The sequence below is a fragment of the Solanum verrucosum genome, unplaced genomic scaffold (assembly GCF_900185275.1).
Source record: "Solanum verrucosum unplaced genomic scaffold, falcon-dt-bn FXZP01000105.1, whole genome shotgun sequence".
In the NCBI taxonomy this organism is placed as follows: domain Eukaryota; kingdom Viridiplantae; phylum Streptophyta; class Magnoliopsida; order Solanales; family Solanaceae; genus Solanum; species Solanum verrucosum.
This window is the reverse complement of record NW_026020263.1, coordinates 1,061,908-1,079,155: the sequence shown is the minus strand read 5'-3', so window position 1 is coordinate 1,079,155 and position 17,248 is coordinate 1,061,908. Positions and strand designations below refer to the sequence as shown.

Sequence of the window (17,248 nt, the reverse complement as noted above, 5' to 3'; positions counted from 1 at the left end):
AGTCTACTTTTCGATCACTAGCTGAAACACGAGAGTTTGAACCATATGGTCCTGATGTTGAAAATGAAGAAGACCCACCTCTAAGACCAATGATGATTTGTGAATCAGAGTTAAGGGCTGAGAAGTTGAAGATAGAAACTATTCCAACTGGTACAAGAAAAATTCAATTTGCTGGAGATTACACTGGTGCATCAGTGCCAACTAATCTACCTTATTCTCCGATCAAAAATACATAAAAGGGCGAAAAAGCTATCTTTGCTGGACATGTGCAGATGGAGGCAAAAAAGAAAAGAATCAAGATGATGGAGTTAAGGGGAGAGGACAACCAGCACCCAAAGATAGTTCCTCGCAATTTATTTTCTATGTTAATTTTTTTGTTAATGCTCATGGTTAACCTCATTTGGTTGAAAAACAATACAACTAATTCTTTGGGGATAGTTCATGAGGATTAAGTTAGGTGAAACTTTCATATGCCTTTGTAGAATGGCATTAATGACACCTTCGTTTGGTTGTATTTATGTTATTTGGCTTTTTCAATTTATGTGAAGTTATGACACCATTGCAATATTATTGATATTTTCAAATTATCTATACAAAATTTGTCGTGCCTTTTAAGTAATATAGGTTACAAGGCCTAAAGTAATATAGTAAGAATGTAGATTTCAAACTGTAGTTTATCTTTAAAAGAAATCTGGTGGCTTGAAGTTCCAATTTTGTGTCTATTCTTTTGGCTTTGATTTGGTAAGGCAACAAAGTAGCAACCAACAAAATTATCCAATTGAAATTGAATTATCAAATATGTTTGATACAACATTACAATTTTTGCTATATTGAAATTAACATATCATATAAATCAAAATATCTACTAAAATTCAAAAGTCATGAACCACATCACATATGGTTAACGTTTTCTAAGTTAAAGATTACAAAATACACATGACAAAAAGTTAGGAACCTATTATTTCATCACCCAAAATGTGATGAATGTTGCAAAACACCACCACAACATAACTATTACAATCTACATTCTATAAAAAAATTCTAAGATTTTTGAATCCCATCATTATTAACCACCAAAGACTTATTGACAACAACCTTCTTCATTATCGACGACAACCTGCTCACTCTTGGAAACATTAATCTCATCTAGACATTCACAATTTTCTTCAATATCGATGCCAAATACTTTCAAGATCACCATCCCTGTCTCCAAAGCTTTCTTTTCACGATGAAGATTATCGTTTTCCTTCTTTAAATCGTGAATGAAATTTGCAACTCTAGGATGGAGCGGATCATCAACCCATTTCCAATAATCACATTTATAACCCTGCACAATTATGAATTTGAAATCAACAATGGCCAAAAATTTAAAAATTAATGAAATTGTATGATAAATTTACATTAGGCTTAGAACACTTATAAAAGCGTCTTACAACATTTGTTGGAGTGAAACCTATGAAAATCCTCGTTGCAATACCACATTGACAGTTCATCGTCGACTGACCTGTAGCACTCAAGTCCTGACTCATTTTTAAAAAACTTGAATAGTGGAAGATACTAGAACACTCTTTCTATTATCGTGCAAGCTTCTTGAAATGAAATCAATGGGGGTAATGATGGCTCTCAAGAACCCTAGCACCACAATTTTGATGGTAATGAAGAAGGGTTTTGATTTACGAACAGGTTAAAAGGGTTGATACCGGGTCGGATAGGTTATTTGAAAGAGGTGTATTTATTTATTTTTTAAAAACATAAATGCCATGTGGTAATTTAAAAGGGACGTGGCAATTCCATTTGTCATTTAAAGAAAAGAAAAATGAGCTGGTTATTTCCAGCAAACCAACTAACGTGTACAAGGGCATATCTATGCGAAAGTTGGACAGTGAGGGCACGAGTGAGCCAAACTTCAAACGAGGGGTATATCTAGACATTTTTGAATAGTTTTGGGGCATATTTGACCCTTTTCCCAAAAAAGAAATAATTTAAAAGTTTGTTTTTGAAAAATATTTTCATATTTTAAAATTTTTATCTTTTTACCCCCCCCCCCCCCCCGACCCCTACCCTCCCCCCCCCTAAAAGATAATTAAAAGTTTGTTTTAAAAAAATATTTTCAAATTTTAAAAATTTTGTTATTTTTACCCCACCCTACCCCCTAAAAAATAATTTTAAAGTTTGTTTTTGAAAAATATTTTCAAATTTTTAAAAAATTGTGTTTTTACCCTCTTACCTCGACCCCCTACTACCCCCCTCCCCCCTCCTCCAATCTCACAAAAGAAATTTTAAATTTTATTTTGTTAGAAAGATAAATAAATCTCATATTGAGATTGAAAGAGTCTGATGTGGTTGGATCTTGATTTGAAAGTTAGGGTCGAAATTTTGATTTGACAGTCGAATTTTGGGTCTTGCATCAATTATTGTTGTGGGGGTCAGATCTTGATTTGGAAGTCAGGTCTCGATTCGAGTGTCAAAAATTGGATTGATGGATCATAATCAAGTTCAGGTGTCGAGGTCAGGTCATGGGTTGGATATTCGTTCCCAACTTGATTGTCAATCTCGAGTCAAAAGCCAGGGTTAGGTCCTGGGTCAGATGTCAAATCTATTGTCAAGGTTGTGTCCTAGTTTGTGTTTCGAGATCATGTGCTAAATCGCTCATCAAAATTGGTTTCCAGGCCAAAAATTATTTTCTACTCTCTAGCAAAAAATAAAATATATTTTCTTTAAAATGGTTTTCGTTCACGAACCAAAAACTAAAACCCACCAACCAAACATGAAAAAATAAATAAAAAATCCAATTGGTTTCCAAGAAAACAATTTCCTTCATACCAAAGACACCCCAAATCTAAACACTTTCGAGATTATGCAGATGAAATTGATAAAGTACTAATAATTTGGTATTAAGCTTCAAACTGGAGATGCTGCTTTCGGAAGAATCTTTGGAAATGATCGAGGCAAGTGATTCATGGGATATTGAAATAAAACGAAGCCTACTTCAAGTCTCATGACATAACTATGCAGCAGCATCATAGAAGGGTTGAAATTAGCAAAGGAAATGAGATGTAAAGATCTGAAAGTACTGGATACAAAACGATGTAGAACAAAACTTAACTTGTACATACGCTGTAAGAGATTCCTGTATCCTCGTTTCACAGATTTTGTTCGGCTGTTATATATATATATATATATTGTAAATAAAACTGGCATGGTAAAACGTTCAGCATATAAGGCACAGGTTAAACTGAGGAAAAGTAAACCAAAAGGCCGCTATCAAGCATTATAGACTCAACAAGTACAATAAATTTGGAACCAATGACCAGTTTGGCTTTTTTTGGTCCTAAATTGAAATTTTATGATATGCTACAGGTGAAGTAACACAGTTATCCCCATCTTGCTAATCTTCCAACCTATCAATTGTAACTTAAACAAACCTTCCACAAAAGCCGATGCCTGATTTATAGAATATCTACAATTAAGAAAAAACAAACAAGTCTCCAAATTTTGAACCACCCCTTGCAGTTAGTCATAGCAGATGCTCCACAGTCCATCAAATCAATTCTGCAAGCAACCAATAGTAATATAAGTTGTAGAAACAAACTACATTTACTTGTATAAAATAGCAATAAGCCACTCTAAAAATTGCACAAAGTGCTAAAACAAGAATACCCTGGCCCCTCATTTTTAAAACTGCTAATCATCTTCTTTCTCCCTACAAACTATTTTGTCTTTTCTTTCAAAGCTAAAAGTTTAACACAACACTAGCTTCAGTGTTGCATGAGTCTTCATGCATGTTAAGTAACCACTTAGGAGTACACATATTTAAAGGGCATATGAACACCCTCTCCCTGGTTGATTAACAGACTAATATTTTATCATGCCAAACAAAAAATTGCATATATAAACAACCCATCATCATACCATTGCTGATTCTTCCTGAACTCGGTAAGAACTGGGTATATGTTCTCAAAGGCAGTATATGTCTCATCTCTAACCTGAAATACAATAAAATCCCTAGTAAGATAAAATGGTAAATCACCAGCATAACATTCAGAAATTTAGTGAAGAATCTTTAACAGGCAGATACTATTGTATTACCTTGGCTCCTGTGATGACAATTTTCCCAGAAACAAAAATAAGCAGCACTATTTTTGGTTGTTTCATGCGATATATTAATCCAGGAAATAGTTCTGGCTCGTACTGTACAAAGAAAATGAAAGATGATAAATACAAGGAAGAATATTAACAATCAAGTCAACATACTGGTTTTATCCGTCAGAAATCCCACTAAACAGTTCTTTTGATTTTCTATTTACGACGTCCTGATTCGAATGAACATATCACGGTACTGAAGCTCAAGCATCCCCACCTTGACCAATCACTTGGAACTATGTACCAGTTGCATTTCTCGTCAGAAATAAGGGTGGGAATCATTTTAAATTACAAATCATAAATGAAGCACGCGGGATTGGTTATACAATCATACCACTCTCCTATTATGGAACAACTTAACCCTACAAAACAATTATTCAATTAAATTTAGTACATGCTCACAGCTCACGATATTGCAAAAGGGTGTGGTGGACTGGGGGGAATCAAAATGTCATAAGAAAGTTGCCTACAAGATTCTTACATACGTGTATGAAGCAGATGACCATGAGAGACACTAAGAACTGCATGATTTGGCAAGAGTAGTTTGACCACAAAGGATGAAGGGAAGCAAGTGTACTGAAAGGCTAGAGTTGAGGCGCCAGATTTTATTTATCTTCTCGTATTTCATACTTTTTCTCACCCTCCCCCCCCTAAGCCCACCAATGTGGCCAGGAGGGAGATATTCAATTAGCGACAAGGTCATACAACCAGGAAGGTTGTAAACTTTTGATAGGTAACAAGTACTAACAGACTGCATGACAAGAAGATACAAAAAGCATGCAGACAAGTTCTTTGCCAGACACCGGGGACACACATCACAATCTAAGTTGAGCCTTTGTCCATCTGTATCTAATTCAGTTAAATAACTGGTTTCTCTATAACTGAGTTATAATACGCATACCAAATTTTGTTAAATTAAATTGACCAACATAATTATATTTTAGGAAAAACATATTATAGTAGGTACGAGAGGTAGACCGAAGAAATACTAAAAGAGATGATTAGACAGGACATGACTCAAATTCAGGTTACCGAGGACATGACCTTAGATACGAGAGTGTAGAGGACGCATATCAGGGTAGAAGGTTAGTAGGTAGTGGAATGTTCTCTTGCTTTCCGAGGGTTTAGGCGTGTAGGTGTTTGTCGGTGTACTAGCCGTAATATTGTAGTTCTTGCTTTTGTATCTATCATAGTTTGTTGTGTATTGTGTTTCGAGTGTCGCACTATTTTGTTGTTCTTATTCCTTTCTTGCAGGATTTGCACTGCTTCCCTTGTTCATGGCTATGTTTTTTTTCGTCACTGTTTTCTTACTCTTTGTACTTGGACTTGCTACACTTGAACAGAGGGTCTTTCGGAAACAGACTCTCTACCTCCACGAGGTAGTGGTAAGGTCTGCGTACAGTCTACCCTCCCCATACCCCACTTGTGAAATTCCACTGGGTATGTTGTTGTTTTTGTTGTATATTATAGTAGTAATTGATCAACAATAGTGATAAGGAACATCAAATCATGGTTTAGAAGTGTTAATAAATATAAATAGTAGAAGGTCTGAAGTTCTACAGTGTGTTTAATATTTCAGACCAGTCAAAACAGGAGATATCAATTGGATAGGTGGATTATTTATGACCAAGATATTTTATCACTTTAATTCAGCACCATTTGCAGTTAATCCAAAGTTCAACAAAAACCATGACCTAGTTTTTTCTCTGATTAATGGTCCAACCACTTTGAGGAAAAGATTTACATTTTCATGCTTGCTTATTCTGTGCTACCAAAAGCTTCTGTTAACCACGCATAAGGTACCAGAGCCTACAAAGTTCTGTGTATTCCTAATAGCCATCATTTCCAAGACAATTGACATAAAGGACAACAGGTCAACAATATCTAATATCTAAAACCAACAATAAATCAATTTTGGAGTTTTATCTGTTACTAATGAAGACTAATAAATAAAAAGACATAATGAGGAAAAAGGTGAATATTACCTCCAACAGTACAATTCAAAAGGAATGATAAATTGAAATTTTAAAATTTGTTCTGATATACATACAATTACAGGATTATACATATGAAGACTGAATAGAAAGAAGGCAAATAAATGCTGAATTTTGTTGGCCAGTAGTATAATCAAATAATCAAAATTCCATGAAGGGCTTACAGGTACAACAGCCATCGCAATTACAATATAATTATGCACACTGATATATGTCAATACTTACACTTGAGAAAGCACCGTGGGCATATGCAAGGCCTTCAAGTCGAATAGGAAATTTAACATCACAAGAACCAACTATATTCTGGATCTTAAAATCCTGCAATGGAGCAAAATCAGTGTAAATAACTTAAACATATAGCAGAAACAACAAAAAGAACAAAGTTACAGACTAGGGATTGTTTGGAAACAAGTGCTCCTTTATTTGTGTATTGCTTCCACAATACTAGAACCAAAGAAGAAAGGAATGTCTAAAAGAGTTCTAAATCATTTTGAAGCATTTCAAAACAAGTGCTAATTCTTGATATAAAAGAAATATTTCTTAGCCGCTTCCGGAGCATTGCAAAATGTGTACTGCATGCTTTCAATCACATCCCAGCACAGAAGCAGCTAGAGGGTTTCTTCTGCACAACTTGTTGATGGAGGTAGTGAGTTTACTTTTTCCCTTGATTCTAGGGAATACAAAGCACCAGAGCAGTTGCATCGATCACCTCCTCCGGTCTCAAAGCAGTATTCTGATTTGTCTTTTGTGCTGGAATCCTAAATATACTTGAAAGTCCTCTTATTTATTTATGCGGGACTCAAGTGAAAATAGGTACCAGCATTGAACGGTTGGATCCAGATATAGTGGAATATATCCATTAGGTGTAGTTCTGAAGTAGAACCTTAGAAAAGAGTTTGCACTCATGGAAAAACATCTAAAACTGTAAAGAATGTAGTAACAAGGATGGGAACATAAAAAGTTCTTTTCTTCTCTTTCCATTTTTTTCGCTGAAGAGGAAATTTTCTTCTACCAATTTGTTATTTTCATTTCACATTCAGGATGAGGGAAGGGATGTGCCAATATCTGCCTATAAAATGTCAAGAAACTGAATAACTGAGCGATGGTGGTTACCTTAAACTTGGCTGGAAAACCAAGCTTTTGAATGATTCTAGCATACTGAAAAAGATTAGTAGAACATCAAAATAAGAAAGATAAGTACTTGAAAAATAAAAAGAAATTTGAGAACTTGACGATTTCTTAAAATAACTACTACTCCCTCCGTTTTATTTTACTTGGCCCCTCTATAAAAAAATAGATTGTTCTTTTTACTTGTCCATTTTAGCAAATCAAGAGAGTTGTACTATTTCTTTCCCATACTACCCTTAGTATTCAATAACTACATAAAGTAATAATAGTCAAATTTAGAGTTCCGTTTTCCGGTTTGCTTGTGCTATTTGCAAAGTATCACTAATAAAATTAGTTTAATAAAATACACCCCTAACAAAAGTTTTATTAAGGGTTGTGCTAAGTCAGCATGGGTCAAGTAATATGAAATGGAGGGAATATACGACATCAAAAGCTCGTTGAACAGTCTGGACCTTTTCAAGAAATATACTACACTGATCCTTAATCCAAATTAGAATTATCTGATTCATCGAACATAGATTAGGATCTGGTGATTCATCACAAAGGATACAATACTAGCTATTAACTAGTACATACTTTCCGGGCTGCCAACTTTGACTGTTGTTCACTTTTGGCTCCAGTACAAACCTGAGACAGATAAACTAACAATTAAAAAACAGATAACAAAAGCTTTTTTATCACCAGCAGATAACAAAATGAATATTTACGGACAATGAGAAGTTCATTATAACAAGGTTATGTAAGAAATTTCCAGAATTTTTTTTTTTGAAACTGTAAGAAATTTCCAGAATTATTCAAATTAATTAACAACTTGATCAGAAACAATGCCAATACTTGCTAAAACCAAACCCATCAAAAGCCGTTAAGAACATACCATTTTCCCAGAAGCGAAAATCAACGCTGTAGTTTTTGGTTCTCTAATTCTCATGATCACTGCAGCAAAACGCTGAAAGCACAACAAATTGTTAAAGTAATATATACTTTCATTCTCAATTGCTTGACAAAGAAACACTGCTGATACAACATAGAAATATTCACAAATAGTCTGTTTCAGCAATCCTACTAGAATACAGTGATGACCGATGAAACAAGTTAAGAAGTATAACTTTAGAAACAAATATAAACGATTGTTACTAAGTTGCTTTATACACAAATTTATGTGTCAAACTAAATGTTTAACATATCAACCTTTTATTAATGATAGAATACCTACTTTTAATGATTTGTGGATTACTTTGTATGAAACTGCTGCAATTCTATTAATTTGTCAAACCTTAAAAAGGAACATCAAATATGTCGTTTTAGAGCCTTACCCAAATTTTCATAAACAAGAAGGTGAAAAAACAAACACAGGAGACATAATTAAGTAGCTATCCAGTAACAATACTGACCAATTCCTAGCTAACATGGTCCAGTTGGTAAGCAATTAAGAGAACTTATTTTGGATAAGTGAAAGAGAAAGCTCACATTGAAGGCTAGGTGACCAACTGATAAGACTTAATAATTAACTGCATTGTTAAGTGCCAAAAAGAATCGAGCCACAAAAAAGAGAAATCAAATAAATGGAAAAGATGGGCCGATAATGGATGCAAGCCACAAAGGCCCAGAATACTGACTTTTTGTAAAAGATCGAGCACCAGCCTTTTATCAAAATTCAAGCTGGATTATGATCTGACGTGCCACTTACAGACCAAGTTCAATAAGTCAACATTGCATGGCCATATACATGCATGTACAAATATATTAAAACCGATGACAAGTTATGCTCAAACCCAAGCTCAGCAAGCAGATTATCCATGTGTGTGTACATATAAATAAGACGCCTAGCTGTTCTTTTAGGCATTATGCAGAAAATGGAGAACAAAGGACCATTTCTCAGAGCATTTTTGTACTCTCAAATACAATGATAATGGTAGATACATCAGTTCCATTGCCTTACAAGGTCAAAAAAATCTATTATTATCACACTGGAAAGTACACACGGAGGTGGGTGGACAAACATAGCCCACAAAATAGCAAGATTTATTTATGAACCAGAAAGAGAGAGGCAGCCTCAAACAATCACTGCGAGCAAACTAGAGATGTCCTTCAAAGAGGCTGCAATACTAATAGATGGGAAACAGCAGCTTCAAAGAAGGCGGAGATTCAAATAAATGATGCCAGCATTGAAATCACGGAAGACATGACAGCATTAGAAAAAGATCTTCTGGGAAGATGCTTAGTTGGTAAGTTCCAATCACAGGAACCTCCAACCCTGAACGATGCAAGGGGATGAGCAAACAGCTCATGGAAATCAGCTGTGAGCGTCAATGTTCATGTGATGAATGACGGACTCTTTCTCTTCGAGTTACCATCAAGGAAAAGTGCAGAACATGTGCTCAATTGGGTCTGGGAGTAGAGGAAGACGAGAATGGTGCTGGAATGGTGGAAACCCACTTCAGGCTGCTGGCCGGCGGAAATAAACAGAGACTGGATATGGGTCAGAATTCTAGGGCTCCCATTAAATTTGTGGTCTCAAGAGATTCTCAAACAGATTGAAGATCAGTGTGGTGGATTCATAGAGACAGAGGAGGAAACAATGCTGAAGAATCATCTACACTGGGCTCGTATCAAAGTTAAAGGAGATGGCAAACCAGTTCCGACGGAGGATAGAGGTAACCAGAGATGGACTTGTGTACAATTCCAATATGGGTGGAAGCACCTGTCACTATCAGGGCTGCCAGGGAGAAGAAAGAAGAATTAGGCCGAGGACCTAGGATAATATGATACAGCAGTCTAAGATGGGACAGATACCCAATTGGGTGAAAGTCTTGGGAATCCACGAGGACTGTCATCTGGGTACATCAGAGGAAGGGAAGATTTTAAATTTAAATACACATGGAAGACAATTAAAAGAAAAGGGCCCTTTATGGGCTGAAGCAGAGCAAATTGGAAAAGTCTCAAAAGTGGGCTTTAATTTAAATAGCCCAATAACTTTAATTACCAGACTCCAATAAAAAGGCCCAACGGGAGGACATTACCATGGAAATTGAATTCAAGCAAATACTGCCAAGTCCCAAATAATCAACAGCTACAACAAGTCGCAGGCTACCCAGATTACATCGGAAAGATCAAGCTCGCGGGTCGAACAATTCCCAATGCCCCCAGACCCGACAGAAACAGTGCAAGCAAGTGGAAGCGAGTTGGTTTCTATGCGATCAGAAGAGCAATTTCAGATTGTGAAGCAAATTGAGGATGAAGCAGTGCCGATAAACATGAAGATGCCAACTGAAGGCAATGATCAGGAATTGAACACCTCTGAATGGGTCCAACAACACATCACCAAATTAACTGCAGAACTTGGTATTGACTTCCAAGGTTGTGAGGAGAAAGCGAAAGAGTTGTTCAAAAAAATTGATAGCAATAAGCAGCAGAATGGTGAAACACAAGTAACAGCTAAAAAGAAGGGGTCCAACAAGCTAAGGAGTTTAGAAATAGACAACAAATTTTGGAGCTATGGGTCTAGAAGCAAGGGGGATATCTTCCAATCAAAGATCAATGAATTTGAAAATTGTTTCCTGGAATGTGAGGGGGTTGAATTGTGGGAGTAAGAGAGGGCTGGTTAGAATATCCTTAGAACTTGGAAGGCAGATATTGTCTGTCTTCAAGAAACTAAGGTAAGGGAGGACATAGCAGAGCTAGTGAAAGAAGTATGGGGAACAGGTGGGTCAATTTTGTTCAACTGGAGGCTAGTGAAACTAGGGGAGGAATTATCATTATGCGGGATAAGAGGGATTGGGAAGGAGTGGTTAGTAGTGCTGGCATGTACTCAGTGCCTTGCAGTTTTACTGGAAAAAAAACAAGTGCTTGATTGGCATTTAACAGGGGTTTATGCTCCTAATGGGAGAGTGGAGAGGGAAGAGACGTGGGGGAGTTAGGGGCTGCTAGGGGTCTAATGACAGGACCTTGGGTTCTGTGTGGTGACTTCAACACAACCAGACACCCCTCAGAGAAGAAGAATTGCCACGGAATCAGTAAAGCAATGACTGATTTGTCAAAGTTTATAGAAGACATGGAGCCTATGGATTTGGATCTAAAAGGGGGCAAGTATACTTAGAGAAAAGGGGATAGGCATGATACAACTGCTATACTGGAGAGGATTCTTATCTCAGAGGATGTAGACAGCTGTTTCAAGAACATAAAACAAAGTTTGCTTCAGAAAGTAACTTCAGACCACTCCCCTGTTATGCTACAATGTGGGGACTGGGAAAAGTCCAAATCCTATGTCAAATTTGAGAACTGGTGGTTGTAGACCGAGGGTTTCAAAGAAAAGACTTAGAACTGGTGGGATTCTTTCAATAGTACTGGCAATCCAGATTTTGTACTTAGACAAAGATGAAAGCTTTGAAGGCAAAACTCAAGGAATAGGACAAGTCTATGCAGGAGAACTTAGGAATACAAAAAAAAAGTGTGTTGACACAACTAGCAGCTTTAGATGGAATTCAGGAGCACAGAGCGTTACATGAGGAAGAAATAGCATTCAGGTTGAGTCTCACCAATGAATTTGAAGAGATTGCTAGGAAAGAGGAGATTGCTTGGAGACAAAAGTCGAGGGTCATATGGTTAAAAGAGGGGGATAGAAACACCAGTTTCTTTCATAAAACTGCTAATGCACACAGAAGGTTCTTATGTATTTTTTATTATAAATAGAGCAACCTCCACATACATACATATGTACTAGATGCAAAGCTTCGTGCCAACACGGGCCCAACAAAATCATACTAAATGTGGTCTTATGTACTTTTTCTAGATTTTTCTTTGTAGTTCTCCCAAAAGATGACACATTTTCTTATTTGACAAATGTTTGATAACGTTATCACATTTTGTCCATGTTGGGTCCTCCTTATTTGGGGAAAAAAATCTTTTATTGATGTGGGACCAAACTATCAGCGGAAAAGCATATGTAAAGCACCTTTAAAGCATAGACAACGAAATTCCAAAAACACCCTCGGTATGAAGTAGGCACGTCACCGAAGAGGCATTTTTTGTAAAAAAATAATTATTGTATATATATCATTAGAAATTTTTGTATATAACTTATTGGTTTGTTTTGATTTTTATTCAATTTGTTTTTAGAAAAACAAACCAAATATTATCGAATATTTAAAACTTAAATCCAAACCAAAACCAAATAAAAATCTGTTTATTTAATCGATTTTAACCAAACCATGAACACCAGTAGTTATAAGAATACAAGATGAGCATGACAAAAGTGGATACCAAAACCACGAGCAAGTTTTCACAGTTAAATATAATCACCTAGCTAGTAGCCATGTAACCACATAAATAAGTCAGCCAATGAATGAAATAGTTAAATGGACCCACAGCCTCATAAAAGTTGTACATTTTTTCAACTAAAAGGACGGAACTGCCCGCATGAGTCATGCTGAAGCACACATGTCGACAAAGACCAGTCTGCTTCTAGTCTATTTTAATATATATATATATATAGAATGATTCCTATAATAAATTAGAATAGCAAAAAGGCATTCTGCCTATCTCGGCTTCCACAAGAAAGTCTTTCATGTTTTTATGTAGGAAAGAATGAAAAGAGATTAAGGCCTTAATCTCACTCAAGTTGGTTGATGATTGAGCTGAATGATTTACTGGCAGTAATTTAATTTTAACATATCAAGATGACGTCAGAACTTAGTTTTTGAGCCAAGAGAACTAGAGCACGAGCCTCGGTACTAGTTGTGACCAAACATTCAAAAAGTCAGACCACTTTGTTCATAGGTCCTTAATTATGGTCATTGTTACTCCCTTTACACTCCTTTTTGTGAGCATTAGCAATATGAGACAATAAAATTCATTCACAAGCTTAGGCTTTGTTTTTATAAACACAATGTCCAGGCCAATGTGCACGAACCTGGACTCATTCCATGGGGTACTGTCCACCAAGGCTTGGACACATGGGAAGAAATCACACACTTGGACATTAAAAACAAATCATTTGAAGTGGAATCCTTATATAAAAACGTCATTTGGGAAACCAGTAAAGGGAGAAAATTGACTCATGAGTTATTGTCAGGAAAAATAGTCACATGCTCAAATAAAATTTAGTTCCGCGGGAAGCTTCTATTATCTCCCAACATTCATAACCACGAAAGCAACAACACTGTTTGTTTTTTACTTTTCAAATTCATGAAGTTCAATCAATCAAATCAATCGAAAGCAACAGGTAAGCAAAAATAGCAAATCTCTTACAGTCTCATAAGCAGATCTAATAGTACATAGCTCCATTCACATATTAGATAAAACACATCCTGAATGTGCATTCAGAGGATCTAGTATCTTATCAGTATCACCAACTACAATAACAACTACAACACAGAAATATACCTTCGGATTGTACTCTGCATTTCGAGCTTGAAGTGCAATAGCTTTCAGGTCCAACTTGCAGTCCAAATTAACCGTTGAGACAATATTCCTAGCAGTTAAAAAAACGACAGATGCATATATCACTGAGTGGAAAATATACTTTTAAAAAACACACTACTATTGCACCAATCAACCTAACATATTAGAAGTAATTATATCACTCATTGAACTTGTGTAAACAGAAATGACAAGTATGTTTAGGTAAAAAGAAAGCATACTAAGAAAAATTGCTAGGTAATAGTGGAAGAGGATTATTGACTAATTACATATTTCCACGTCTTTTAATGTTCTAAACCTATTTGACAAGACCCAAATATTTGGAATCGCAAAGTTCTTAACAGAAGTTACTGCCGGTTTGGATAGACTTATATCAAGTTCCTTTAAGCCAAATAGCTTTTAAGCACTTTGGTAGTATTAGAAGGTAAAACAAAAAGGTGCTTTTAAGGCTTAAGCAATTGTTTTTAAGACAAAAATAAGCCAAAGTGATAAGCCCATCCAAGCAGGCTCTTGCTTGTTGAACCTTCTCAAAGTTCTTGATCAAAAAATTTATGACCCAAACTTCCCTTCTACAAATTTTCAGTTTCCCGTCTCCAATTTCTCTATTGTCTATGTTTTTCTTGATAACAAAGAAATCCCCGAGTGAGCCGTGGATATCTGATGGATATCAGTACTACTCACTCCATTTTAATGCAATTGATAATATTTGTTTTCCAAAACAATAATTTGACAATTTATGACACTACATTTTAAAAAATCAAATCAAACACTAAGTTTCTTGGACAGAAATAAATGATCAATGACTTGTAAACAATTCATAGGCCTTCTTACTGGTTTTTATAGGTGAAAAAGTTAGTAGAAGTGATAAGAATTAACTTACTGCAGAGTAGGGACTATTCCAGAAGGGTGCTTGGTAAGATCCACTGGCTGGCTCCCCTCTAATCCCTGATCTGCCATTCCTCTTTTGACCTAGTCCCTTCCGTACACAAAACTCTACAACAAGGGATTAAAGTTAGCAGATAGAATAAATTTCTGATTGATAAACAATACAACTACTACGAATCAATCCCAAGCTAGTTGGGTATGCTATATAAAAACCCTCACTATCAATTAGCTCTATTTTAGAGCTGTTCCAATTCAATCTTCAAAAACTTGAGCTCCCTAACACTAAAAGTTATCTACATTTATACAGAGTCAATATCTCTTCATCAATTATGAAAATAGTAAATCCTCCAAACCATATAACACCAATCTCAACAGAAAAAAATGTTCTTTTCTGTCAAAATTCTTCACCTAAACACGAAAATCAAAACCCAATTTTTTTTTTTGTTTCTCTTATGAATTGTTATTTTTCCATTAAACCCAACATGGAGAGAATCAGAACTAGTGTTGCTAAACCAATAAAATTAATTTATATTCCTATGGATAAATAAAAGTGGAGTAGCACAAATTCGGTACAATTGAACTAATACACAAATTGTTACAATAAAACTCGAATATTTAACAAAACAACATGTGCGGATGATGAAAAAAGGGTCAGATCCAGACCTTTAAACTGAAAATCTAAAACTAGGGTTTGCTGAAATTGGAGGATTTTGCTTGTTGTAAAGAAAAAATGAATTTGTAGCGGGTAAAGAATTTGAAAGAAGGATTCTTTTATATGAAGAAGATCTTTGTAGAGCGACAAGGAAGGATGAATATATATATATATATAGAGAGAGAGAGGGGGGGAAGGAAGAGTTGTGAGGAACAACGATCTTAAGAGAGACCTTATGGGAGAGGCGTGTGGTAATTCGAGTATTTGTGTGATAACCTGCGCATCTAATTTACTATATTACCCCTCAGTTGACACAAAATAGATGCTTATGTTTTTTATGGGTACAATCGTAATAACACCTCTCTCAATTCAGCCCCATATTAATGGCAAGTATCAAGAGACACGTGCTCTTTATGCTCATATAATTGGCCATTTTGGATTTAAATACATTTTAACCGCTCTATTTTTACTTGTTCAATTATTATTATTAAGTACTAATATTTTTTTAATGTTTAGATGCATTTTTGGAGTAATAAATAAGTGAAAACTACCTAAATGGACCACAAAACAGTAAATAATTACAATTTTATAGTCCAATTCAAACTTATTCACCAAATACCCATTCTTTCGAAATAAATTATGGTTCATGTCCCCCCTTTAGTCGTATAGATTTTGAATATCTAGATTTTTTGTTTAAAATATTGAATTAATGTAATATAATTTAATTTTAAAAATTAATCAAATTGACTTTCAAAAAGTAAAACATAACATTTGAAAGTGGACGAAAAGAGTATTATTAATTATTTTGGTTCTTTTTTCTCATTTATTGTTTTTGTGCTGTGATTTATTTCTTTTGTTCTTTTTCATTTATTATTTTCATTTTCTCTTTTATTCTTTACTCACTTATTATTTTTATTCTTTTTTATTTTATCCTTTATTCTAGATACCATTAGATAATATTTTTATTAATTCTATTTTTTTTGTTAGTTTATATTCTTTTTTTTTTATCTCTTTCTATATTTTTACCTTTTTAAAAAAAAATTAAATAAATTACTTTTGTTTTTTTTTATTTACTATTTTTATTTTCTCATTTATTATTTTTATTCTTTTTTCAAATTATCATTTATTAGAGATACCATTTGGTAACAATTTTATTTATTTTTTATTATTATTAGTTTATCTTCTTCTTCTTTTCTCTTTCTATATTTTTACCTTTTTAAGAAAATAAAATAAATTATTTTTTGTTCATTACTTTTGCTCTTTCTCATTTATTATTTTTATTTTCTCTTTTATTCTTTTCTCATTTATTGTTTTTATTCTTTTTTCATTTCAACCTTTATTAGAGATATCATTTGGTAGCATTTTTATTATTTGTTTCTTTCGCCTACTTTGTTTTCTTTTGGTCTTTTTCCCTTTTTTGGTTTGTTTATCATCTTTTTAAATTTATTTTCTCTTTTTTATATTTTTGTCTTTTGAAAAAACAAAATGAATACAAAAATATAAAATATTAATTGACTACTTTCAGACTAATAAAAAAAATTACTAGACTACAATAATAAATAAATAAATAAGAAAAAAATCATAACATGTGATTTTGGATCTGCAAAAATTACATTTGACATTTAGTGTAGTTTTTTTTTTTTTAAATACAAAATTATGTTAATGGGGCACAACTTCGATTTAGATTGGTGGAATTTGCTCTTGTTACTTGGATGTGATGTAATGGTAATACAATAATGACAGTTTAATTAAATGGAAATTGGTGTACTAATGAGTAGGGTGTGAACAAGAAACCTTGATGATACTACAACAATTTATATATATTGTAATAATATCATTGACTAATAAGTAAGGTGTGAATAAGAAATCATAATGATACCACAAATATATATATATATATACTCTTATAGTATCACTGAGTAATAAGTATATCGGCCTTATATATATGTGTGTGTGTGTGTGTGTGAAGAATAATGGTAAGTGAAAAAGTAAAATTTCGCTATGTATTACTCTTATATTAGAAAAGGCT

The 17,248-nt window shown here is 34.4% G+C and overlaps 1 protein-coding gene across 1 annotated transcript; it reads right to left on the bottom strand.

Moving 5' to 3' along the window:
• Positions 1-3,236: 3,236 nt before the first annotated feature.
• Positions 3,237-15,433, bottom strand: LOC125833514 (TATA-box-binding protein). Its single transcript, XM_049512676.1, has 10 exons — positions 15,231-15,433; positions 14,563-14,675; positions 13,647-13,734; positions 8,140-8,211; positions 7,842-7,892; positions 7,251-7,295; positions 6,363-6,455; positions 4,090-4,191; positions 3,913-3,986; positions 3,237-3,552 (listed from the first exon to the last, which is right to left on the bottom strand). Coding segments are annotated over exons 2-10 (603 nt in total). The 5' UTR covers positions 14,640-14,675; positions 15,231-15,433; the 3' UTR covers positions 3,237-3,551.
• Between the last annotated feature and the right edge of the window lie 1,815 nt (positions 15,434-17,248).